Raw genomic sequence first — 26,358 nt, forward strand, 5'->3', positions numbered from 1 at the left:
ACCCCCTTCTCCCACAAAATATTAAGTAAATAATGAAACTCAGATAATTTCAAACATTTGTCAAAGAATTCTAGTCAAACCGGCACCTAGTTAAATTGGCATCTGGACAAATCAGCACCTGGTTAAAATAGACACCTAATATAGTCAATTCGTCACCCATGTTAAATATATATTTTTAACAGTATTTAAAGCAAAAAGAGTAAAAATAAGAAAGGGGTTGCCAGAAATTTTTTCAGTATTTAAGCAAAAAGAGTTAAATACTAACTTTCACATTTTTGGGTGTTCATGTACATCTTGTATATATTTATTTTTCTCAACTAAATGACTTTTTTGGTGTATTTTTAATGATATATATAAATGAGTAGTCCAAATAATTGTTACGTCTGGCAAGGCTTTTTTAATTTTATTCTGGAACACCTTCCTATGACCGCAAGGCTATGTTAATTTTTTTCTGGGACGCCTTCCTACGAAAATAAAATAGCCTTGCCAGACGTCATAATTATTTGGACTAATACATGAGATATTGGATATTTTTCTACATTATTTTATCCAGTTGAGCATTTTACAGGATTGTTTGTATAATGCTGTTTAAACTTTACTGAAAAAACACCTTAAATTTGCTAATTATTTGGCATGAAAGTTTGATTTATTGAAAGGGACTAATAGTTTTCCATTTTATTTAAATAATTGTCTAATTGTTAAAACAACAGCTTTGGTAAGGGCTTCGGTGTTTACCTTTATACACAACAACATATTCACTTTCCTTTCGTTGTTTACCTAAATACACAACAACATATTCACTATGTACTTGGTAACAGTAATTAATTAATTGAATAGAAAATATTACAACAAATATTATTGGATGCCGAATTGACGTCAAATAGGTGCAGATTTGACTGGATGCCAATTTAACCAGGTGCTGACTTGACTTGTACGTTTCAATTCCTCTGCGATCGTTTGCGGTATTTTCTTGAGAAAACCTATTTTTCATCATCAAAGAGAAGAAGAAACTGCTTTAAAATGATTCTGGAACGCTTCATGATTGTTAAAAAAAGTTTAATTCACTCAAAAAACAATTTTAAAACTTGCGATGTTTAAACAGGAAGTTTCAAAAGCACGTGTAAAAGAAGAAAGTAACCGGTGAGAGTGGAAATCTGTATATGACAGATATCACTATAGTACGACTTTGAAAGTAAAACAGTTCAATTCTTTTGTAAAACAGTCTTTAATATACCTATCACATTAATGTGTGAAGGATCTTAAGCTTATTCAAACCATATAAGTTGGTATGAAACACCAAAACGGAATGAACAATAACCAATTTCGTTTTGTAGTTTACAAATTCTAAACTGGTTCCCGTCAAACTACAACACTTTGTTCGAGTGTAGTGGAATACAAGCAGAAACCAGTTAGTTTGTAAAATAGTAAATATGAAACCGAGTGTAAACTGGTTCCTGGCTGATTACTACACAATGATCATGCATAATGATAACACAAGCAGATTCCAGTTTGTATGGAAAATAGTAAATATGAAACCAAGCGCGATAGGCAGAGAAATGTAATGAAGTTCAGGTCGGCAGTAATGGAACAATGACTACGTCATTTTCCAAAAAATCAAAAGATTTTTAAATATAGTGTAAATTTCTTGGAAATAAGTTTTATTATTATGATGCATTGCTGTTGCTAAACTTCCAGAGGTAGTTATTTCTATATTTTTTCCCTGAATATATTCAAACAAGCATTACAAACAAAGCACACATGAGAGAAGCATAGTTTACCTGAACTAGGAATACTAGTTACATGTTTGCCTCCTATATGTATTTGACCAGCAGATTGTGTAGCAAGAGTTGCTGTTCCTGGTTTGAGAGGGGCTCTTTGTTGTTGAAGATTTAGAAGCTGTAATCCACCAGGCTGACCTTGGATCTGTAAAAACAATTGTATTGTCAAAAAACATTGGTGACAAGTTCGTGTTGTAAAAAAAATTATTAAAAAAATCAAAGAGTTATGTCATGAAATTTGAAACATAAAGAATACACCTACATGTGATTAATTGACAAAATAAAAGACAAAACTGAAGAAGAAAATATGTACAAGTTCACATTTCAGGGCAATAACTCCTATAAAAATTAGTCAGACATCAGAAATGACCAGCTGCTAGGTCTCACCATTCTGAATATTTCTGCCCCTGTCCAATTTTCTCTAATTAAATTAGTTGTCTAGTAAAGACAAAACTTTGCCTTTTCCCCCTTATGTTCTATTTTTAGCAGGGATGGGGTAATCCTTATCTGTAATCGTAATTGATTGAAATTGATTAAAATTTTCCAAGTAATTTTGAGTAATCTGTACTTATTTAATTATTTTTGTGGCAGTCTTTAGACATGTCAAACATTTAGGTGGCAGTAAAGGTCATTGTCTCATTTTTTTTAAACAAGATGCCCCAATAATGAGTGTTGCAATGTTTGGTAAAATTTGGTCCAGCAGTTTCAGAGGAACTGATTTTTGGAGAATTTGACAACAATTGAGGACAATGGACAACTCACACTAAGTGATAATAACTGGTCACTAGACCTGTCGGCCTGGTGAGCTAAAAATGGTTCAGGTAAAGTTGGCTTAAAATAGTTACATTTATATTTATGATCATTTATATTTCAAGGATCAATGAATCCTTCCAAACAACAATAGTCACTTAACAATCATTCCATACACAAAATACAAATGACCTATTGCTTATAGAATCTGAGGAATTATAAGACATTATAAGTACCCGGCCACCTCCACTTGTATTTTTGTCTATCTGATGAGTTAAGCCTTTTTCAACTGATTTTTATAGTTCGTTCTTATGTTGAACTGTTATACCACTGACCCAGGTTAGGGGGAGGGTTGGGATCCCGCCACATTATTTATGTATGTGCCTGTCCCAAGTCAGGAGCCTGTTATTCAGTGGTTGTCGTTTGTTAATGTGTTACATATTTGTGTTTCATTCATTTTTTTAATTTAAATAAGGCCGTTAGTTTCTCGTTTGAATTGTTTTACATTGTCTTATCAGGGCCTTTTATAGCTGACTATGCCGTATGGGCTTGCTCATTGTTGAAGGCCATAGGGTGACCTTTAGTTGTTAATGTTTGAGTCATTTTGGTCTTTTGTGGATAGTTGTCTCATTGACAATCATACCACATCTTCATCTGCTGATGGAATTTGTCACTTGTCAACATAAAATCAATTCAAGTCATGAGAACCTGAACTTCATAAGCTTCAGAGTAGCATCTTAATCTAATCTTTAAATTTGGAAAACATCTCAACAGCCTTAAAATAAATAATGTTGTTTTGATAGCACTGTAAATGAACGTTTATCAACTGTTTTCGATGATGAAGTTCTGAAAAAAATTGCTTATGAATTAATAATACCTGTAGTAAAGGGAGAGAATTTGTTCTGATTCCAGATCCAGATTGTGTTCTCATTCCAGCACTGACCAGAGGAGCCAAACTTGCTATAGAAACTGACAACATCCCTGTAGAAGTAGGTGCTGTTGAACCTATAAAATAAATTTAAGACATTTAATATATACTGCTTACCTTGGTAGCTATAGGCACTAGGGGGTTTGAGGGAGAAGTTAATGGTCCTTATGTCAAACATAACCAGGAGTGAAGAGAAGAATAATTTATATTCTACACCCAACATTATATCTTACACCATCATTATTTTATTTTACAAAAAAGGAGACAGTGTGTTGAATCTGCCACTGGTCACCGTTGTCTTACTCGAGACATTTTGGAATCTAAAAAGTAAAATAAACAGACAAGGTAGTGACTTTATTCTATTGTAATTTTCAACCAAAAAATATATCTTCCAAATGCTGTCAAAATAAGTTACCTGATGTATTACCTGGCCATGTAACTGGACATAGAACTGACCTACCTGATGTTGTGTTGACCACACTACTGGACACAGAACTGACCTACCTGAAGTTGTGTTGACCACACTACTGGACACAGAACTGACCTACCTGAAGTTGTATTGACCACACTACTGGACACAGAACTGACCTACCTGATGTTGTGTTGACCACACTACTGGACACAGAACTGACCTACCTGAAGTTGTATTGACCACACTACTGGACACAGAACTGACCTACCTGATGTTGTGTTGACCACACTACTGGACACAGAACTGACCTACCTGATGATGTGTTGACCACACTACTGGACACAGAACTGACCTACCTGATGTTGTGTTGACCACACTACTGGACACAGAACTGGGTAGTGCTGTTACAAATGTCACTATACTGGGAGCTGATGAGGTCACACTGTTGGCCTGAAATTCATATTATATTTACTTATGAAATATATTAAATCAATTGTGTTTACCCCTTGTAATGCATCATCTGATATTTGACTTCATAAGAATTTTATTCATTCAATATTGAAGAATTTGTATTACTCATCGTTAAAAATTTTGAAAAATATTATAACGTTTTGTTGATATTTAAACAATTGAAATAAATGGTGAACTTCAAAATGTGTTTCATAGGGAAATATCCTGATTATAAGTTTACATTATCTTTAAATAAACATCATAAATTGCTTACAATATAATTGGGCAAGAAACACTCTTTATAAGCCTCCAATTTATTCTATTCTATTTTAATCATGTGCAGAAAAAGAAAAAAAAAATGTCTTATGTTATTTGAATTGAAAATAAATAATTAATATAGGCAACAAATATAACTCATTTATATTTTGAAAGATAACACTCAATTAACAGGATTGATTTACAGTTAACAAGAATCTTTTCACAAGTCATTGTTTTCACAATTTCTATTTACGAAACTTTTCCAGCATGAAATTTAATTCCAGTACTGAACATGAGGACCTTGACATAATAAATGTTGATCTGTACTAACTATTCATGTGGTTGATATTTACACATTTTTTTAAAAACAGGTCCTGAAATAAGCTGTAATAACCTCAACACTAAAATGTGTATGTTTACAGTAACTTGTACCTGCTTCATCTGTGATAATGTTGTTGGAGCACTACTAGATACAGTCACTAGACCAGGAATTGAACTAACAAATATTCCTCCTTGATTCTGGAGCACCCCAGCATTAGAGCTGACAAGAGATATAGGTACAGGTACAGCTATATTAGACATCTGTAGGTTCTGTAGTCCTTGAAGGTTGGCAATATTGATCCCAGACAGTCCTGTTATATTCTGAATGTTAATGTTAGGGGGAAGTCCACTAAAGTTAATACTAGTCAAACCTTGGTTAGTCTGCCCTTGACTGTTTTCACCACCTGTTTACATAAACAAAAACTAAAATAAGTACAACATTTGTTAAAACATTTTATCGTGTATGAACTTAACAACACAAATTTAGTGTCCACTTGAAAGTTAAAAAAAATTATGCAGAATTGTTAATCAAATTACATGTAATTCATAACTACGGTACATGATATATAAAATGAATTTTAAACTTCCAGTTTTTATTTTCTGTTTTAAAATTCATGCATGATTGATTTTATAAAGTTCCATTGTTTCAATTGTACAGTGTAAACGGGCACATTTTAACTATGCCTTGTTCCAAACAAAAACAGATCAAATGACATTATTTATCATGGCTAAAAAAAATATCATACTCTTATTGGAAAATTTTATTTGCAATAATTATTATTGGGACTATCAAAATAGTTTGTAAGAATTTATTCTAGTAGTAAACATTATTTTATAATTTCATTTTATATATCATGTACCATGTCTCTTGAACTGAATTTCAATGTGTGTATTGTAATGCGTTTACTTTTCTACATTGGCTAGAGGTATAGGGGGAGAGTCAGGAGCTTCTGGCCTTTGTTAGTCTTGTATTATTTTAATTTTGGTTTCTTGTGTACAATTTGGAAATTAGTATGGCGTTCATTATCACTGAACTAGTATATATTTGTTTAGAGGCCAGCTGAAGGCGACTCTGGGTGCGGGAATTTCTCGTTACATTAAAGACCTGTTGGTGACCTTCTACTGTTGTTTTTTTCTTTGGTCAGGTTGTTGTCTCTTTGACACATTCCCCATTTGCATTCTCAATTTTATTATGGCTATTTTACGAAATTTTCCTTTGATCTTGCTGACTCGTAATTTCCTTTCTCAGCAGAGTCAAGTGATATGAAAAATTATTGCTAGAAGTTGAGAGTGCATGTGGCACTGTCAAAGAAATTGACATGAAATTGACAATGTCTTCATAGGTAAAATAGCAATAAACAGATTATCTATCATTGGTCATCTCAACTCAATAACTTTTCTCACTTTCATTTTACGGACTCAAGCAAGAAAATCAATCTTGTTGAGATGACCAAAGATAATCTGTAACTATAATACATTTATTGATGCTTATGAATAGATAAGATTATGATTTGAGATAAATATGTTGATTTAGTTATTTTCTTGGACACCAACTTTTGTAGATTAAAGAAAAATGTAGTTTTTGTTGATATTTGATTAGATGATTTCAATCATTTACAAGCCAATAGAAAATGGTACTTCATCGAACATTCAAATTTGTTTACATGTTCCCTCAATATCCATGAAAATTGGTATTCCACGAATAATAATGAATCCACAGTAAACAAAATAAATTTTGACCTACTTTGTACAAATGCAATGTTTCCTGCAGTACCAGACTGTACTTGACCTTGATTAGTGACGGCTGCTGTGTGACTAGATTTCTTGGAGACGGTTGCTGTGGTAACTGTTGACATGGATGGAGGTGATGAAATGAAGAGGTGTGATTTAGATGAATTGTTGGTCAGGTGATGGGGGAACAGTTGATTCTGAACTGTAGCTGATAAAATAAAAATCAATTAAAAAATATAAATTACTATTAATTTGTCTCCTTTTTTACGGCAAAGAAAGATTATTAAAAATAAATCAGGAAAATATAGATGAATCTAAATATTGTGTTAGCTGTATCTTGAATTAAAATTTCAAAGTGAAAGTATCATTTTAATTGTATAAACGTACAAAAGAGATACCCTCCTTTCAAAAATTACATGTATAGCAAAATAGATGAAGATTTTCAAAAATGAATTGATTTCCTATCTCAAATTTTGCATATTCATTGAAGATAAAGAAAGACTGTTTCATTTTATTATCCAAGCTGAGGAAAATGGCTGATCTGCTAATACAGTGATTTGTCAAAGTTTTTATACTGTTTTTTTCACACAGAAATCTATTATATTCTATGTTTGATCATTAATAAGAGTCTTGGTGCCAAAATTAGAAAAAATAATTAAAAGATTCCTGCTATCAATTTAATAAAACCATCATACCTGATGTGGGTGTGGTTGCAGGACTTTGATTTGGAGTGTTAGACGCAGATCTGAAATAAGAAAATGTCAAAGTTAGGTTCATACTAATAGTTCTTATCTAGGTTAAATTGAGAATGGAAATGGGGAATGTGTCAAAGAGACAACAACCCGACCATAGAGCAGACAAAAGCAGAAGGTCACAAACAGGTCTTCAATAGTGTGTATTGAAATTTGTGTATGAACAAAAATAATTTGTCCTCAATTCATGAAAATTAGTGCCCACTAAAATGAATTAATTCTCAAATTTATAACCAAAAAAAATAGTGCTAGTAACTAAAGTATGAAAAGTATACAAAGATTTGTTTTTTCATTGATTTTGCAATGAAAAGATCAATCTGTCCTTAGACAACCTTTGAATAAATTTTTTGATAAAAAATATTCATGTAACAGGCAGAATGGACTGATCAAGAAATGAGTGTGGAGAGGCTGTATCTTGGAGTTTCTTCAATGGATAAAAGACTCAATTCAATACCACTGCAAGTTGACTATATGCTTCTAAGGGTATGATTAGAATAGTAGTCAGTACTGACATGATTCGCAACACATTTTTTCTAAAATTCACCATTGATGGATTAAGAGATTATTAAATAACTAAGGCAGTTGACTGGAGTGGGATAAGTCAAATCTCTTCAGATTCAATTTGGTTATGTTTCTAAATACACATATCTGACTTTAAAATATTTAGGTTTGAGAGTGTTCCTGATGAAGGTAAACCCAATGAAAGTGCTTCTAAGGCACTAAATTTCTAAAGTGATAATTAGATTTGAAGGATTTTATCATCCTTACAAAATAGAAGTACAGCTTTGCATTTTTTGCAGCATTATATAGTTTTATAAAAGGAGTTCAATTTCCATCAAATAATTTTAGACCATTTGAGTTTTGCTAAAAAAATTTGAGCAGTTCTAAAGGTGTTGTTAAAATGAAATATAATTACTTCTGAGAACTGGGAGCTGTAGAAAATTTACTTCTCTGAGCAAACATTTGAGATTGGGAACTTATAATTTGTTTATATATTTACCTCTGGGAACTGGGAGCTGTAGAAAATTTGTTTCTCTGAGCAAACATTTGAGACTGGGTACTAATGGTCTGTTTCTGTATGTTGAGTTGTAACTGGTTCCCTGTTTGTGCATTTGTTCCTATTTTGAGAAACGAAAGAACAAACTGCTGGTAAATAAATTGTCTTTTCAATAAATATTTGTTCAGTTTCAAACTGAAAACAATCCCTTTGCAAAAATACATGATATATAAGCAATAAAACAAACTATGTTGTGATGTTACACTATTGTTTCAGGTAAGGGTGAAGGTTGGTACCTATTTAAACTTTCAACCCACTCAATTGTATTTTAATGTTTAACCCACTGCATTTGTTTATACCTGTTCTAAGTCTGGAACCTGATGTTCAGTGGTTGTGGTTTGTTAATGTGGTTCATAAATGTTTTGAATTTTTTATATAGATTAGACAGTTGCTTTTCCTGTTTAAACGGTTTTACACTACAGGTAGTCATTTTTTTGGGCCCATTATAGCTTGCTGTTCAGTGTGAGTCAAGGCTTGAAGACTGTACTTTATACCATAACGGTTTACTTTTACCAATTGTGACTTGGATAGTGAGTTGTCTCATTGGCACTCATACCACAGCTTCTAATATCTATATATATCTTATAATTTCGAAATTTTACTAACTACCTTTATCTTTTGAGACGCATTTATGTAAATGAATAATACTAATTAAGTTATCTTTAAAGATGCATTTATGTAAATGAATAATAATAATAAAGTTACAAACCAGCAGGAGCCAGGGTGAGTGATAATTGTATTGGTACATTTCTCTTGGCCATTAGTAATCCTGGAGCAGCAGTATGTTCTAACTACAATAACACAAGGTTAAATCAGAGGTCATTTACATGTTACTATATTCCTATTTGTATAATCTGGCTGTGGCTTTTAAAAGATCATAAATATAATTGGTCATAATCATATTTATATATGACTATCAAAATTATTTGTATCTCTCAATTATAAACAAAATTATTGTAATATAGTACTTTGCTCATGACGGGCCCATTAATTGGAACAAAATGTATCTAAATGTTATGTGATACTTTTATTGAAAGTAACCAGAGACTTCAAAAGAGTTGGAATGGAATCTAAAATAAAGAGATGAAATATGTTTTTAAACAGAGAAGTAATCTGGTTGACACACCAATAAATTGCCTGTCGAATATGGATCGAAACCAATTCTAAATAAGGTTAAATCCCTTTTGAAATATAAACAAAGGAGTAGGTCCAGTTAGGACCGATTTTGGCCTCAAAATTCAGGTTCATCTGACGAAAGTTTTGACCACTTTTTAAACACTTAAGTGTCTATTTCATTTGAATCAATAAGTTAATGGGGAAAATCTTAACTGATTTAAAAACAATCCGATTCAAGCCCACATATAAAAAATCTACTAAATATGCCGAAAATTTCACTTTTCAGATGTTCTTTGTCAAAAATGAAAGTGGCTGCATCCGTGTTCATCCTCAATCTATATATATATGTTATGTATTACCATAAAATACAACTTACATTTCAATATTAAGGATGAACACAAATGCGGCCACTTTGGTTTTACACGAAAACCGTCTAAAATTTAACTAAAATGCTAGAATTGTGACGATTTTAGTAATTTAGCATGACTTTATGGTGCTAGTACTCGATAAATGTACATTATTATGTTAAAAACAGCCCATATTTATGTAGCAGAAGCATTCTACTGTATAATGAACAACTAAAAGTTTACATTTTCACAATTTTGTAAAACTGCTATATTTTTGGGCCAAAAAGGGGTCTTACTGGACCTACTCCTTTAAAACATAGTGATTCATTTAAACTTAATTATCTCCCTTATGGACCAGAGAGAGTTGGTGTATCTTAAGTATCAGCTATAAATGTCAGTGATTAAAATAGACTAACTAACCCCCGCAGAACTAGAGCTAGGATGGTGTGTCCCTAACACAGCTGAAGCACTAATATTAGTTATTCCTGAACTGGTAGATGATGTCTGGGTGTACTCTATAACAGCAGGCTGACCAGGAATCTGTTTTGTTATTTTTACAGCTAATCTACCTTCTTCTGTGAAGATTTCCTTAAACTGCTGAAGATATCTAAAATAGTAAATACAGGCTCAACTTAAACAGAATATTACAAAGGACACAGTGACCAAATTTTAAACTTAAAGGTATAGTCTTAATTGTATATGGCCCCAATTTCAATAAAATATTTTATACAAAATGTTGTATTATGGTTTAAGACACGTTAAGGATAAATCTGATTATCAACATTTTCTGAAATATACATTTGTGTGCAATCAAAAACCGCTTGCCTTATTGTTTACAATTTTGTTATCATAAATCATACCAACTTATTTTCTGTAATATATTCTTTGGATGCTTAGTGTTGCATTTTTATAAAATTCACTTACTTTTTACAGTAGAAATGAATTAAGGTCTTCAGTTATGTATTTTGTTTTGAATCTATACAAACAAGTCTTAAAACTTCAAAACATAAGCTATCTTAAAGCTTTATTGTAAATGAAAAATCTGAAAAAGTAAATAAACTGCTGTGCATGAAGACTTATCCAGCTAAATATTACTGAAAGAATGAATGTTTTCCACTGGCATTTATTACTACAGGTGATGTGTCTTAGAGTTATACTGATACCAATGATTAATTTGTACTCACTTTTCAACATTGCCTTTTGAACCCAGTATGAAACTGAAATAGGAAATTATTTTTTCTATTAAAATATAAAATAAAATAATAGTTGAAAATCTACATTTTTAATTTCATAAATTTGTGTTGTTTCTGATTGTTTTGTTTTAGTTTAAATCTCTATAAATATGTTCATACTATATGTGAGAGATTATAACTACTGGAAGTCTGTATTGCTCTGACATCTTATATCTATGCATAAGTCTGTTTTATGTTCCTCTAGGATTTAAAAACAGCATTGTGCTTTGGTAGTTGAAAAGCCTTAAAAATCTCTTCAGAATAGTGTGTGGAGGTGTTTGTCATAGCCAACTTTATTTGGGCATATTTATCAATGATTAACATTATGAATGACACTTTTAGTCATCTGAAATCATTTGAGCATTGAACAAAACCATGGACAATAAAAAATAGAAAGAGGGAGTTTATCTACTAGAGTATTGGTGAAAATATAGCCACTTGATTTAAATAATGGTATTTGCACCCCCTTTATTCAAATAAAAGAATAAAAGCCTTTATGGAAACCCATCAATATCAGGTTCTGACTTTATCCTTTCTATTCAGCAACATCCAAAATGTACCCATTGTTGGATCAAAAATACTTATACTTACGTACAAGATGAACCATGAGAACCCTCTTTATGATCATGATCTATGTATAGTTCTCCGTAATATACATGATCAGATTTACGTTTTAATATAGATAACTTGGCCATAAACTTCTTTTCTTGATTTGTTCCCCTTTCCAACATCTGTTCTTCTACAAGATCCTGAAGTAAAAATCAATAGATTTAATTATTTATACACTAGTCAAATAAAAATGACATGACAGGCACCACCAGTAAAAACGTTGCTCAAAATTAATTTTTCTGTCTAGTGTTTTGGAGAATTGTTGTCTTTTTGTGGATTCTATTTTTGTAAAGCTGCAATGTTTTTCTTTGAAGTCTTTTTTAGTAAAGCCATTTTTTCCTTCTTGACTGAAATGGACGATAACATAACTTTACTAAAATTTTGTTTGTCACCCTAACCTTTATTTGTGTGTGATAATTGTAAACTGTTGATTTTTTTATTTTCATAAGTATAAATTTTTCAAAAATTTCAGGAATATTTTATGATTGAACTAAAATATCCTTACAATCCTAGAGAAAATTTATACTTCCCTTAACATTTAAATTCAGTTTACTTGTACCCATGATATCAATGAAAAATTTTACCCACAAAAAAAACCCCACAGTAATAAGTGTTTTTAACCAACCAATAAATACATTAACATTTACCAAATCATTATCAGCTACATTATCTGGCGACTCCATAACTGTCGCATATTTCTCAACCTGTAATCAACAAAATGAAATTATTGTGTATGGTAATAACCAGGAGTATATTTCATAGGAAAATCTTGTTTTGTTACATGATTCTCGGATAAAGCTTAACATAATGACTTCATCTTTGGTCAGCAGCTCAACAGTGGCGAGTTGTGACTTGTGTGCACTTTTCATATCTGTAAGACAAATTACTACTTCTTGTTTTTGTACTCTAAATTATGAGTGCTGGCCTTGTGGTCATTAAACTTTCAAGCATGATTTTTGTGCTCAGACTCAAGAATCAACCAATCAAAATACTGGATTTTCAAGTTTCGAGCATGATTTTTGTGCTCGGAGCACTGAGCAAAGTTTTATGAATTAAACCCCAGGGCTCTCGGTCATAAAACTTTACTCAGTACTCTGAGTACAAAATAAGTGCTCGATACACAAAATCCGGTATTTTGATTGGTTCATTCTTGAGTCTGAGTACAAAAATCATGCTCGAAAGTTTTATGACCACAAGGCCTGGTATGCATAGATGCATTCTTGTTGAAATCGATAAGCATTGCTTCACCAGTCCAGAATCTATTCTCTATTGACTTTTATTACAATAAATAATCAGAAAACAAAAGCTAATAAATAGACTTTTATAGGTACATAGAATTATGAAGCTGACAGTAAAAAAGTTGAAGAACTTTTATAATAAAATTCTTCAAATAGATAAACAGAAATAAGAATATTTAAACAGATTATAATTTTTTTTGTCAAGTAATCAAAATAATACCTAGCAAATAGAAAATACACTATGTCTGCACTATAAGCATACCTCAACAGTTTCTGGTGTAGAAAGCTGAACTAACTTTTGTTTCCACATGTCAACATGCTGAAAACAGAGAAAAACAAGTTAAAATGAGTAGAATTCTATAAGCAAAAAGCTGATTTGCAGTGAATCTGAAAACATATGACACAGAAAAGTATGTTCACAAGAAGTATGATAACAAATTTTAAGAATCTTTTACTTGTGGTTTCCAATAAAAATGCTACAAAAATTTTAAAGATGGCCAGTACATTTTAGAATATATATTATATATATATATTTATCACTACTTTACATTTCTAAGCAGTCAAGTGGTATAAAAAAGAAAAACTATCACTATAAATCAGGGAACTAGCGCCATTGTGAAGGAAATTAACAATGTCTTTCGAAGAGATCAGATTAGTAGTTTCTGAGAAATATGCAGTTAAATGTCATGGGACATAGGGACATGTGAACAGACAGAGGTATAACAGTATACACCTCCTTTGGAGTGGGTGTATAAATAGCTCATCAATGATTTGAGCCTTTCATTTTAATAACAGGAAAGACAAACTGTATTCAAAAAGCATGCAAAACACTTGAGTGCAATTCAATATTAATTCACTTTTGTGTGAACTGATCATTAAAACAGACTGTCCAAAAAAGTGGAACAACTTTACAAAGACATTAGTCACAATCTTAATGGGAAGGTGTATACAAAAGTAGCATGACTTTACAAAGAAATTAGTCACAATCTTAATGGGAAGGTGTGTACAATATTATCTTCACTTTCATAAGTGAACAAACATATCAGAGACAACAATACATGCAAATTGACACAATTATTCTCTATTTCCTTAAGTTACCAATACATACACAATAGTTCTAAAAGAAGAAGAGTAAGAAAAAAAGCTTATAAACTATTAGTTTAAACCATAGTGGTTTAAAGCTGGTGTTCATAAAAAAAATAGGTACTAGTACTTTGCATTTCATTGAGTACAGCCATGTATTCAGAATAAAATGGTATGAACTGCTTCACTTTGTTTAATTAAATAACTTAATTGTCAGTTCCATCTAATTATCAACAAGACTCCTATTAATCCAATCATTAATTGGCTAATTTACCGATACATATTATCATCTTACATTTACACTTGGTGCTGTGTTTTTTTTCCAGAACAGCCTTAGTCGTTTTTGTCATTCTGTGGATTCATTAATATTAGTTAGATACCACCAATTTTCTCGTATTTCATGGGAACAGGGGAACCACAAATTAAAAAGTTCAATTAAATACAAATTTTCTAAAGGAATGTATGCAAACTTTTCAAAAACCTCAAATTTAAATATCAACGAATATGCAAGTTTCCCCCAATCCACGAAAAATTGGTACCCACCAAAATAAATGAATCCACAGTATATCAGACTGTGTGTTTTTGGTTTTAATTGTTTTACATTGTGTCAAGTGCCTTTTAGAATTATAAAGTAGTGGTTTTCTCATTGTTGAAAGCTGTACAGTGACCTATACTTGCTTAAATCCACATTATTTGGTTTCTTGTGGATAGTTGTCGAATTGGTAATCCCACAACTTCTCCTTATTTTATATCAAGAATGTACAATTGTCAGATCACACGCCCTTTTTAGAAGTGCATTTTGTTTATTTTAAGTTTTATTGAAATGTTCTTTGGATTTTTTTTGGCCTCTTAACCTTTTTCTTTTGATATCTCTTGTGTTTTTTGTAAACTTTCTTTTTTTAGCATAACCCCTTTGTTTTGTTTTATTGTACATAGATAAAGCTAGAGACATGAGAGAAGATATACAATATTAACATGCAAACTACATACAGCTTTTCCAACCTTCAGGTTCACATGTGGGTGTGACCTAACACGCTTCTTGTGTACAAAGTCATATAGACGTAATTCTTTTGGCGCTTCAGCTTGCTCAAATTTTCGTTTTCTGTTTATAGATGCTTGTGTAAATTTTTTAACAGATCTGAAAAAACACAAAAAAATAGAATAATATAAGGCTTAAAGTTTTCATCATTCACATAAACATGTAGTTCATAATGACATCTAAGAACAAAATTTTTAAATTGTAATGGTCAGATCATTAAATTTACACTGATGGAAGTTTTATATTGACAACTAGGTCTTTTTTTTTAAGGATAAATGAACTATTACTTATGTGCAATCCCTGTCCTAAATTATTCTTGGGACTTGTAATAGAGGGTTCAATAGGGTGAAAAGTAAAATTAAATTTATTAAATTTAAAAGGTTAAGCATAGTTGTAGACTTTCAGTATTTAATTAGTCTGATTATGGTATTAAAATAACTTTATGTTATTCAAATTTAAATCAGAAATGCCAGTTAATACAATTATTTTCCAAAAAACCAGCATGGATGAACTGTTTACCTTTTAATCATTGGAGTATCAAGTACTTTTCTTTCATACTGGAGTCTATTGGCAACAAGGTGAACAGCGGGAGATGGATCCAAACATATTGGCTCTTCTGTTGCCAATAGTAACTGACTTTCTAATGTAAACAGATCCTCTTGGGTCCATCTATGTCCATCACTGCTAAGGTTATAAATATCAGCCAACAAAGACTGAAAAAATTAAAATGCATTATGTCTGTGTTCTGTTCAAATTAACACCTGGGTTTTACAAAGTTACACACAAAAATATATATTCAATTCTCTGTGGATTTTTGTGAAATGTCAAATTCCATAAAAATAATACCCCCCCCTTTTTGACAATCAATGCATTTGAATGGGAGCATTAAGCTGGACCCCCTCCCCATTTTACTCTGGGTTGGGACCCCCCCCCCCCCCCCTTATTTTTAAATTGGCTGGATCTGCCCCTGTATATAAATATAATTAACTGTACTGGTGATTCATTGTACATTTTGTAATTCGTCTACTACCAATTTTCATTGTATTCATGGGTACAGTTAAAACACAAATTCAAATGATAAAAGAACCACAAATTTTCTATCAGGTTGTATACAGACTGCATCAAAACAATTAAATCTTATACCACAAATAGACAAGTTTTCCGCAATACAAGAAATTTGGTACCCATGAAAATAAATAAATCCACAGAACATATAAGAGGGGGCTGATGGGTTAATTTCGTTCTTCGTGATCGAGGATGTTTTCATTTCGTGATCCGTGAAAGATGCCAATTTTTATCGTGATCTGTGATTTTGAGGAAATTAAGTCGTGATTTGGTAATGTTAATTTTTTGTGAATCGTGATTGATATTTTTTGTTTTCTGTGATCCGTGATGAGGACCCCCCATTAGGCCCCTCATATAAGATCGAGCTATAATACCAAATAGTTATAGTTAAAGAAATGAACATTCGATATTTTCTTGATTTCTAATTAGGTCCCCTTTTCCTCCTAGTACCTTGTACTCTGCAGATAGGACAGACATTAACATCTTGGAACAGACCATCTTACCTGTGATGTAGGCTTCAACAACACATAATCAGTATCATATCTGCCATCATTAGCTCTACGATAATCCCGAACTTCTAGTATCACACAGCCACTGTAGAACACATTTACCTTGAATAGAGATAGAAATATGGAATAAATAGTTTTATTATTCCTGTTTCAAAAACGCAGTAAACTAGAATTAACAATATTGCGTGTTCTGTAAACTTCTTTCTTATGGTGGTTTAGGTGTAAAACTACAAAAGGTTGAATGCCATTCCTGTACTCACTTAATTTCAACCATTTCAAAGTACTTTTGGGCTCTCATTTATAAAACTTTACTCAATATACTAAAGATATTTTCGAAACACAAAATGTAGTATTTCAATGGGTAGAATTCTGATTCTGAGTACGATTATCATATACAAAATGTTAATGACTTCATGTAAATTACCTATAGACTTTGTACACAAAATCAGCCACAAGCACGAATTTGAATGTCCATGAAAATGCAAGTTTTTCCTTAATCCAAGGGATTGGTCCCCAGGAAAATAATTTAATCCAAAGTATGATACATGTATTGTTATGCATCAGTAGGTTGTCTATGGTTATATTGATTAATGATTCAATTGTAACACTGCAACAATATACTTTCAACTTCTTAAATAATACAGTTTCACTTCACTTAACTATTTACATAACTGCTTCCACTTTTATAATGAAATGCCCCCACACAGCAGAAGGGATATGGATTCTTCCTGAGACTCCTGGATTCAGAAATGAGGTTTCAAGAATGATTTCCAAGATTTAACACCTTATTCAAAGCATTTTTGATAAATCCCTCCCACCATCTTTCTGACACATTTGCAATTCATATTTGCTTTAAATTAACCGTAGAATATTTCTTAAACATTTCTAATTTCTAAACATACCTGTGCTCTTTCCAGTAAATCCACAAGGAATGGGGGAAGCTGAAATAGAAACAAATTAAGCCCATGTATGAATTTGGAAAATGGCTGTATTGAATTTAAAATTTTGAGATTTTATTTAGTTTAACTGACCAGTGATTGAAAATTAGGAAGTCCTGACTTTAAAATCTGAAAGTGAGGCTGAAAAATTGAACTGGACTTTGTGCTGAAAATGTTTTTAAATTTGAAAGTTGAAAAAGAAATGAGGATCTAGTAGGTTATGAATCAATGTACCTGTACAAATAAAGTTGACCTACAAACCACACCTGTCAGATTTTTTCAATAGTCAGGATTTTATATCATCCTTACAGCACCACCGACTAAGGTGTTACAGACAGGGTTTCAAATATATAATAACAAAAGACTATTGTTTTATCAAGATTTACACAAACAAAAATATGATTTTTTTGAAAATCTCTTATTTTTCTCTGGACAGATTTGGTACTTGACTTTTATAACTAAACTTACTTCTGAAGAGTCAACATGTTCCAGAAACTCTGAAGCCTGAAAAAATATAAATAATGGTCACATAAAAACATTTTTTTGACAAATACTTCAGTATTGAAGGGCATTCTTTTCTTTAAATAATCAATATTATTCTTCACATAAGAGATATTTCTAGATTATTGATGGTTTTCCAATCAAAGGATGTTTCTCAACTTCAATCTTATCAAAGGATAACATCTATGATTTTGAAAGATTGATGATAATCTGTTTATAGCTGAGCATTTTGTCTATGGCATCATTGTTGTTTCTGATGATAATTTGTTAATTCGTTGTCCCACTTTAAAATATAAAGGGGGGGTAAAGGGGTCCTGATCCCGAAATACTGGGCTGAAAAAAACGAAATCCAGAGGTCTCGAATTTAAATAAAGTAAATCCCGACATCCCAAAATCCAATAAAAAGGATTCCCAGATCCCGAAAGGGTCAATCCCGAAATCCTGAGATTAAAAACATATGATAGCGGAGTCCCGATAGAGGTCCTATCCCCCTCAAATATGCAAATCCAATATTATTTGGTTGTCTGCATATTAATATTGTAAAACACCAGCTGCAGGACAAAATATGGATCCTTTTTTTACTTGTTTGCTGCACTCACTCAACAAAAAGATTCATATTGTGACAATCACAGCTAATATTATAAAATATCACTATCCAGACAACATGATAATTGGTACATCTCAGTAGTATGATATGAAAAAATTATAAAATAAAATTTACAGGAAAAGTACCCAATATAGTAATAAATAGAAAACATTGTTCCATTCAATTTTTTTTTTATACAGACAGAGACAGTTAAATATCTAATGTAATATTTTAACCAAAAGGTAGTGTATCATACCTTATAAAACTGTACATACATGTAGTACAATGTAAAAATTCTTAATCTCAAAAAGACATACCTCATATGGTAATTTAAGTGTTTCTGCCTCTATTCCATTTCTTCCTTTGATCATTAAAGAATACCCTTCATTTCCAGCGAACAGATTTAACACCAAACATTCTAATTTATCACGCTTTACCAACTTTCCTAAGAGACGTGAAGCATGGAGCTGGCCCTGAGAATAAAATAACAATAACAACATGTAAATGAAATAGAAAATTGTTCATGTATTCCGGTTTTCTATTTATACATGGATGTTTTTCACAAAACCCATAAAAAAGCTGATGTATTTTTCAACCTCTAAAAAAATTATATCTTAAAAAAACAAAATTGCTTCAGAAACAATGGCCATACATAACTAGGACATCCAGTTTTTGATAATAAGAAAAGAGATTGGGTATAATTGAAAAGGCGATAAATGTGAATGATTATCAAAAGACATTAGAAACAAGAATGTGTCCAAAGTTAAACTGATGCCCCACTCGCACTATCATTTTCCATGTTCAATGGACCGTGAAATTTGGTAAATGATCTAATTTGGCATTAAAATTAGAAAGATCATACCAAAGGGAACATGTGTACTAAGTTTCAAGTTGATTGGACTTCAGCTTCATCAAAAACTACCTTGACAAAAAACTTTAAACTGAAACTCCCACTTTCATTTTCTATGTTCAGTGGACCTTAAAATTGGGGTTAAAAGTCTAATTTGGTCTTACAATTACAAAGATCATATCATAAGCAACAAGTGTACTAAGTTTCAAGTTGATTGGACTTCAGCTTCATTATAAACTACCTTGACCAAAAAATTTAACATGAAGAGGGACAGACGGACCAACGGACTAACAAACGGACGGACAGACTAACGCACAGACCAGAAAACATATTACCCCTCTACTATCTTAGGTGGGGCATAAAAAATTGTACCATTCCTGTTGAGTCTTATTTCTGTGGGTAAAAAATTATTGTGGCTTGAGGAAAAAAAAAATTCACGGTTTTACCAAACTTTTGCATACAACCTTAAAACAAATGTGTACTTTCTTGAACATATACCCAAGAAACCAATGCAAATTAAAATTATTATCCCACAAATAATACTGAAAAATAGCTATATATAGTACTTCTGTAAATAGTGAGGTTATTTAATTGAACTTACAGATTCATCTGTGTCTTTAGCTTTCTCTTCTAAATATAAGTCGGATAATTTCTGATGTATAGATTTTCTGAAAAAACAAATGTAAAAAGCATTTTTCTAATACTGATCATTCAAATAAAACTTATTTTACCCTGTTTTTTAAAACAAAAACCTCAATTTTGTAAAAGATCTCCAAAATGAATCTAGCGTTAATTGAGTTAGAACTTGTAAAAATAAAATAGGGAAACAAATTGTAACAGATACTTTTCATTCTAGAGCAGTATGTTTTACAGACAACAGTTTGCCAAAGATTCATATATAGGTTAAAAGGTAAAAGTACAGCTGTGTTTTTTTTAATGGATTGTAATATTTGAGCTATCTAAATAACTAATTGTTCTATGCAAATACTCCAGTAAGCAAAAAAAAACACCCCAACATAGTACATGTATTATTATTATTTAGAAAACCCATTTATTAGAACTTTATATCTTTATTAAGACCAATGACAAAACTTCTCAACTATAGAGGTGAAGTAATAGCAATGTTTAATTTACTATTGTACCGAGGGTCAGCTGTGAAAATTAACCCTTTACATTTAAACACCTAATATTTTTTTTTAAATGTAGAAAGTTATATTTTTTTTAATGGTAGAAAGTTAATGTCATGAACGAATTACATGCATGTGTAAAAATTATATTTTCTTTTTTTAAGCAACCTATATCTAACATCTGTTACATACACACACAAAACAGAAGACAAAATCAGGCAGAGATACATGTAGAAGATGTGCTATGAGTGCAAATGAGACAAATCCCTATGTTTTTCAGGCTTAAATGAATATTCAATAAATTAAAATATTACCCCTTACTCCCTAGTGGTAGCTCTGGGTTAACAAAGGCTCCTGGATTCTGCTTTACTTTCTGGATAATGTACTGAAAAATATTATAAACAGTGGATAAAAAATGTACTTTTAAACACAGATTTCAAATCTTATTAATAATGTGTGATATTGACGGCTTCAAGTGTGACTAAACATGCTAAAGGTTTGTTTTCCAAACTTAAGTATGATAAGTTGATTGGTGATGTTTATGGTCAAGGACAAGGCTAAGTCACAAGAAAAATCAATGGATTTGAAAATGGAGCCCTCATGATTTTAAAAGAAATCTGATATAAGGAAGTCTTTTTTCATCCATTTTTATGTGTTTTCCATACAAATGTTCACCTATTTTGAAAGAATTCAATCAGTTATATTTCAGAAAATAAGAGAGATGACTGCATTTTTTCACGATTTTTAGCATGTTCAGTTTTAGTTCAACCAGCAAAATTTGTATACAAAATTTTGATACAGAGATTAATCTAAACTTGTACAATTGATTCTCCTAAAACCAAGCTACATGTATTATGTCCAGGGTTCTCACTTAGGCTAGTCCATGAGTCCAAGACTCATTATAATCTGTCTAGACTCACCATTTTCAAAACTGGTGAGTCCAAATTAAAACTGCATCAAAATTAAAATAGATTGTATAAACTGAACACACATATCATATCTTTTATAGCAAAAGTGTAAAAGTAATCTGAATTTAATGCCATTTATTTGCTCTCTTAGGTCATGGAGACTAAATTAAAATAATATATTATTTTGCAATAAAATATCTTTTCTTAATTACTGTCATGTGACTGAAGTCGCCTTCAAAAATACTTAGTAAAAACCCTGACTGTTTATCCCTGAAAATCAAGCTTTTAAGTCAAACAAGCTACATGTGTGCATGTATTATGCCCAGATAATCATATCCCTGAATATTTCTAACTCACCTCTGCATACTCAGCTGCTTCAATCTGTTTTTCCATCTTCCATTTCTGCTACATCTTTAATCCAACATTGTTAAAGATTAAGTACTTTCTAAAAATAAATATGAATCAATCTATTTTAATTTTGGCCAAATGCATGTTGGACATGTTAGGTAGGGAAAAAAGGAAATTTGATTGATATGCATGTTGATTGTTGTTTGAAATTTGAACTTACAGGTCTATTAAGGTTCATCTAAACACTTTAAAAAAAATGGCTATGTTATAACCATTGATTTTTTTCTGAATACAGACAAAACTGTGTAATTTTAATAGTTTTGAATCCTGATTGATGTCACTATTTATGGTAACTTTTCTTGGGGCAATTAATTTCCAAGATGTTTGAATCCATGCACAACAGTAAAGGATAAATGTTAGTAGTATCTTTTTATGAAAGCATTTACCACAGAATAGAATTCCCCGTCGATTTATATAATAACAATATTTCATTTATAAATTTGATCAGTTAAATTAGAAAATAACGATTTTAGAAATGTACATGCCTTGCAAAGAGGTGACAATGACTCCACTCAGTCTAAAGCATAACCAGAAAATCCTCTCACAGTTTTCATTGCAGAATCGATCGTTCTACTTGTGTACATGTAGATTACCAGCAGGCCTGTGTATGTATCTTTGGAGATATTTACTAGTATTTTTGAATTGGAACTTTCATGTGGATTTACTTAAAACAATAGCAACGAATTTCACATATACTGTAAACTTTAGTAGATGTCTAGATGTAAGATTTGAAATATTCAAATTTTAAATATAAGTTTATTATTTATTAAATGTTTACCTAACAATCGTCGTGACGTATTTCTTATGTACCCTAACACAATCGTTTGTATGAAATTTTGTCAAATGAACTTGAATTAAAGATAAATAGGATTACTTTCTGGACAGATTCAACGATTGTGTTAGGGTACATAAGAAATACTTCACGACGATTTAAAACATTCGTACTCGTAGCAAATAGATTGAGCGTTATACAAAATACAACATCACTAGATCAGTGGCGTCACGTTGACTCCAAACAAAACCCTGCTGATATAGCGTCAAGAGGCATTGAAGCCTGCGATAGGAAAAATCTTGATATTTGGTTGAACGATCCAAAGTTTCTTCATAAAAACTCTGAGCACTGGCCAAGGAACGTACTAGACAAAGAACTAGGGATATCTGAGACTGATACTGAAATCAAGAAGGAAATAGCTGTACATGCTACAACCACTAATGCCATCGACAATTTGTTAGGATACTTCTCCGACTGGATAAAACTCAGACGAGCTATTGCATGGTTTAGGAGATTTAAGATTTATTGCAGAAATCGTTACCTTGGACATCATTTGCTGTGTAACAATGGTAATCTTAATGTAACAGAACTTCGGGAGGCTACCGATGAAATATTAGCACATGTCCAAATGAGTTATTTTTCAGATGAAATAACAAACCTGAAGAAAGCAAAGCCCGTGAAAAAAGGAAGCCGTATTGCTTCTCTCAATCCTGTTTTGGTTAATGAACCTATCCGATCAAAAGGTCGCCTAAATTATGACTTAAACTCTTGTCCCGTTATACTGCCAAACAAACATCAGGTAACTACGCTTATAATCCGTTATTATCACGAAACCACGGGACACATGGGAAAACAACAGGTTCTTGCAGCTTCTCGTGAAAAATATTGGATATTGAAATGATCCAGTGCTGTGAAGACAGTTATCGATCGTTGCGTACCATGCAAACGACAACATGGTCCGTTTTGTAAACAGCAGATGGCACCCCTACTCGAGGAACAGATGACTGCAGACAAACCTCCTTTTACCTTTGTCGGAGTTGACTACTTTGGTCCATTAAACGTTAAACTTGGACGGTCAGTTGTTAAGAGATATGGAATAGCAGGATGCCTCTTTACGTGCCTTACAACAAGAGCGGTTCATATAGAAATAGCACACAGTTTAAATACAGATTCTTTTATTTCAGCCTTTCAACGCTTTACAAGTAGACGAGGCATTCCCGAAAATGTCTACAGTGATAATGGAACAAATTTCGTTGGCGGTGAAATTGAACTTCGAAAAAACATTGAACAATGGAATAAAGCAACTATATCAAATTATATGCTACACAAGGACATTATTTGGACATTTAATCCACCATATGCAAGTCACTGCGGTGGTGCATGGAAACGAATGATTCGTTCAACAAGGAACATTTTTAAAGCACTTATCAATCAACAACTACTTAGCAATGAACAATTACTGACATTTATGGCAGAAACTGAGCGTATTATGAATGATAGACCTATAACAGCAATAAGTGACGATTGTCGTGATTTACCCGTTTTAACGTCAAATATGCTATTATTGATGAAGAGCAACACGTCAACACCACAAGGTGTGTTTGACAGAAAGGATATATATGCAAAACGATGGTGGAAACAAATACAACACCTAGCGAATGAATTCTGTAAACGTTGGTTGAGGGAATACTTACCTACCCTACAGCAAAGAAGCAAATGGCAGAGGGAACAGCGAGATGTTAAAATAGACGATATTGTTTTAGTTGCTGATGAACGTATACAGAGAGGACAATGGCCTTTAGGTAGAATAGTCGAGGTCACAAGGAGCTGTGATGGTCATATCCATAGCTGTGTGGTCAAAACTAGTCAGTCACAGATTTTGAGACCTATAAATAAACTATGCTTACTCGAGTGTTCTAAATAGAACTATTTTTTATTGGTGACAAAATTGTATTATATTTTTCTAACTGTCATGACTGTATTAAGAAATTATTTGGTAGTTTAAGTTTGAGGAGTGTAAGATTTGAAATATTCAAATTTTAAATATAAGTTTATTATTTATTAAATGTTTAACTAACATAAAATTGAGAAAGGAAATGGTGAATATGTCAAAGCGACAACCACCCGACCATAGAGCAAACAACAGCCGAAGGCAACCAATGGGTCTTCAATGTAGCGAGAATTCCCGCACCCGTAGGTGTCCTTTTATTCTTGTAAGAATAAAAAATACAGTTTTTACTATTTATTTATGAAAGCGCTAATGTAACGTTGCGCTCTTTTGAACAACACATTTTCCCGTTTCTGTTTTATGACTGACGTTATGACTTTGACGTGCGCTTCGTCGTCTAGACTTTATTTTGATAACATACAGATGCACATTGTTTTATTAGACAGATTAAAGTTGGTAAGAAACTTTTTATGTATACTATCTTTTTATTATATCAAAACTTATTTAAAGAGAGAAAACATTGTATACTATTTATTAGAAATATGCGTAACTTTTAATTATTATTTTAAAAGTAATTTAACTTTCGAGAGAAATTATGATACATGAATGAAATGGTTTTTATTGTTTGTTTAGTTTAATATGAATACTAAAACATGTACATCTTATTATAATTTATGTATTTTTACTTGTATGAAATTATTCTTTATTTGTAGAGAATCGATTGTTAGCGACCATATGATTTTTATAAAAGAATAAAAGATAGATACATGGTTAACTCGCATACTCATCTCTTCGCCCTAAGTTAAACTTTATGTGATTCGTACACTAGATCTTGACTAGTAATTATTTTGATTATTTATATGACACTGACAGATTTGTTCATATTTAAAGACATAACACCTTCATGTCCATGTCATTGGAATTGTAGCGGGGTTGCTTCCCCTTAGTACAGGTAGAACATATTAAGCCAGTCTTAATCAACTGAGCTAGGGAACTGATTCTTTGGCTCAGTGGGTTAACACACTGACTGTCACGCAGACGACCGGGGTTCAAATCCTGGTGGTTAAGATATGACTTTGTAGAGTAGATACATGCTCTCCGTTTACAATTGGCGCCTGACTAAAAAAATACACTATGGTTATCTGGAGTATAGCCAGCTGGGTCTGTGTTGTTAAGAATAAGAGTCATATTATACGTGCTCTTCGGTTACAGAATTATGGGACACGTTCAGACCATCATAAATCACTTAAGGATATATTTACTTACAATTTCTCTTGAAGAAGATTAGCAGAACAAATCTAGGGGAACATAAATTAACAAATGTCAAGTTTCTCGTGTGTAAACAGGCGGTGTAAACAAAACTTTTTCCCGGTTTAGCCCACAGCGCCATCTAGGGGTTTAACCAATAACCAGAATATGAATCTAAAATATACGACACACTAACAGGTACATTATTCGACACTCTATTGCATAGAATTTTTCAAGTTAAATCACTAAATCTTTTTGTTTTCAGTGACGAATCCAGAAATTTCATAAAGAAAAAGGGGGAGGGGCTGATTGCTCAAGTCATACTTGATTTGAATTCATCATTACTCGGATGATCATTAATAGATCGAGCCTCTGTTCACTTGAATTTCAGGACACA

The 26,358-nt window shown here is 32.0% G+C and overlaps 1 protein-coding gene across 1 annotated transcript in view; it reads right to left on the reverse strand.

The window, feature by feature from the left end:
* The window catches only part of LOC134697332 (transcription factor SPT20 homolog), a 28,314-nt gene extending 2,194 nt beyond the window's left edge, over positions 1-26,120 (reverse strand). Inside the window, exons 1-23 of the mRNA XM_063559540.1 lie at positions 25,980-26,120; positions 21,943-22,030; positions 20,992-21,062; positions 20,152-20,218; positions 19,018-19,173; positions 18,082-18,117; positions 17,578-17,616; positions 16,670-16,777; positions 15,621-15,814; positions 15,053-15,200; positions 13,242-13,298; positions 12,389-12,445; positions 11,724-11,881; positions 11,085-11,117; positions 10,321-10,507; positions 9,147-9,228; positions 8,381-8,498; positions 7,324-7,373; positions 6,642-6,836; positions 5,009-5,301; positions 4,225-4,318; positions 3,406-3,533; positions 1,779-1,923 (exon numbers count right to left, since the gene is read on the reverse strand). Of these exons, the coding sequence (XP_063415610.1) occupies positions 1,779-1,923; positions 3,406-3,533; positions 4,225-4,318; positions 5,009-5,301; positions 6,642-6,836; positions 7,324-7,373; positions 8,381-8,498; positions 9,147-9,228; positions 10,321-10,507; positions 11,085-11,117; positions 11,724-11,881; positions 12,389-12,445; positions 13,242-13,298; positions 15,053-15,200; positions 15,621-15,814; positions 16,670-16,777; positions 17,578-17,616; positions 18,082-18,117; positions 19,018-19,173; positions 20,152-20,218; positions 20,992-21,062; positions 21,943-21,978 (2,452 nt within the window). The 5' untranslated portion in view covers positions 21,979-22,030; positions 25,980-26,120. The remainder of the gene's footprint in view (positions 1-1,778; positions 1,924-3,405; positions 3,534-4,224; positions 4,319-5,008; positions 5,302-6,641; positions 6,837-7,323; positions 7,374-8,380; positions 8,499-9,146; positions 9,229-10,320; positions 10,508-11,084; positions 11,118-11,723; positions 11,882-12,388; positions 12,446-13,241; positions 13,299-15,052; positions 15,201-15,620; positions 15,815-16,669; positions 16,778-17,577; positions 17,617-18,081; positions 18,118-19,017; positions 19,174-20,151; positions 20,219-20,991; positions 21,063-21,942; positions 22,031-25,979) is intronic.
* Between the last annotated feature and the right edge of the window lie 238 nt (positions 26,121-26,358).

Source organism: Mytilus trossulus, chromosome 14 (assembly GCF_036588685.1).
Source record: "Mytilus trossulus isolate FHL-02 chromosome 14, PNRI_Mtr1.1.1.hap1, whole genome shotgun sequence".
Lineage (NCBI taxonomy): Eukaryota > Metazoa > Mollusca > Bivalvia > Mytilida > Mytilidae > Mytilus > Mytilus trossulus.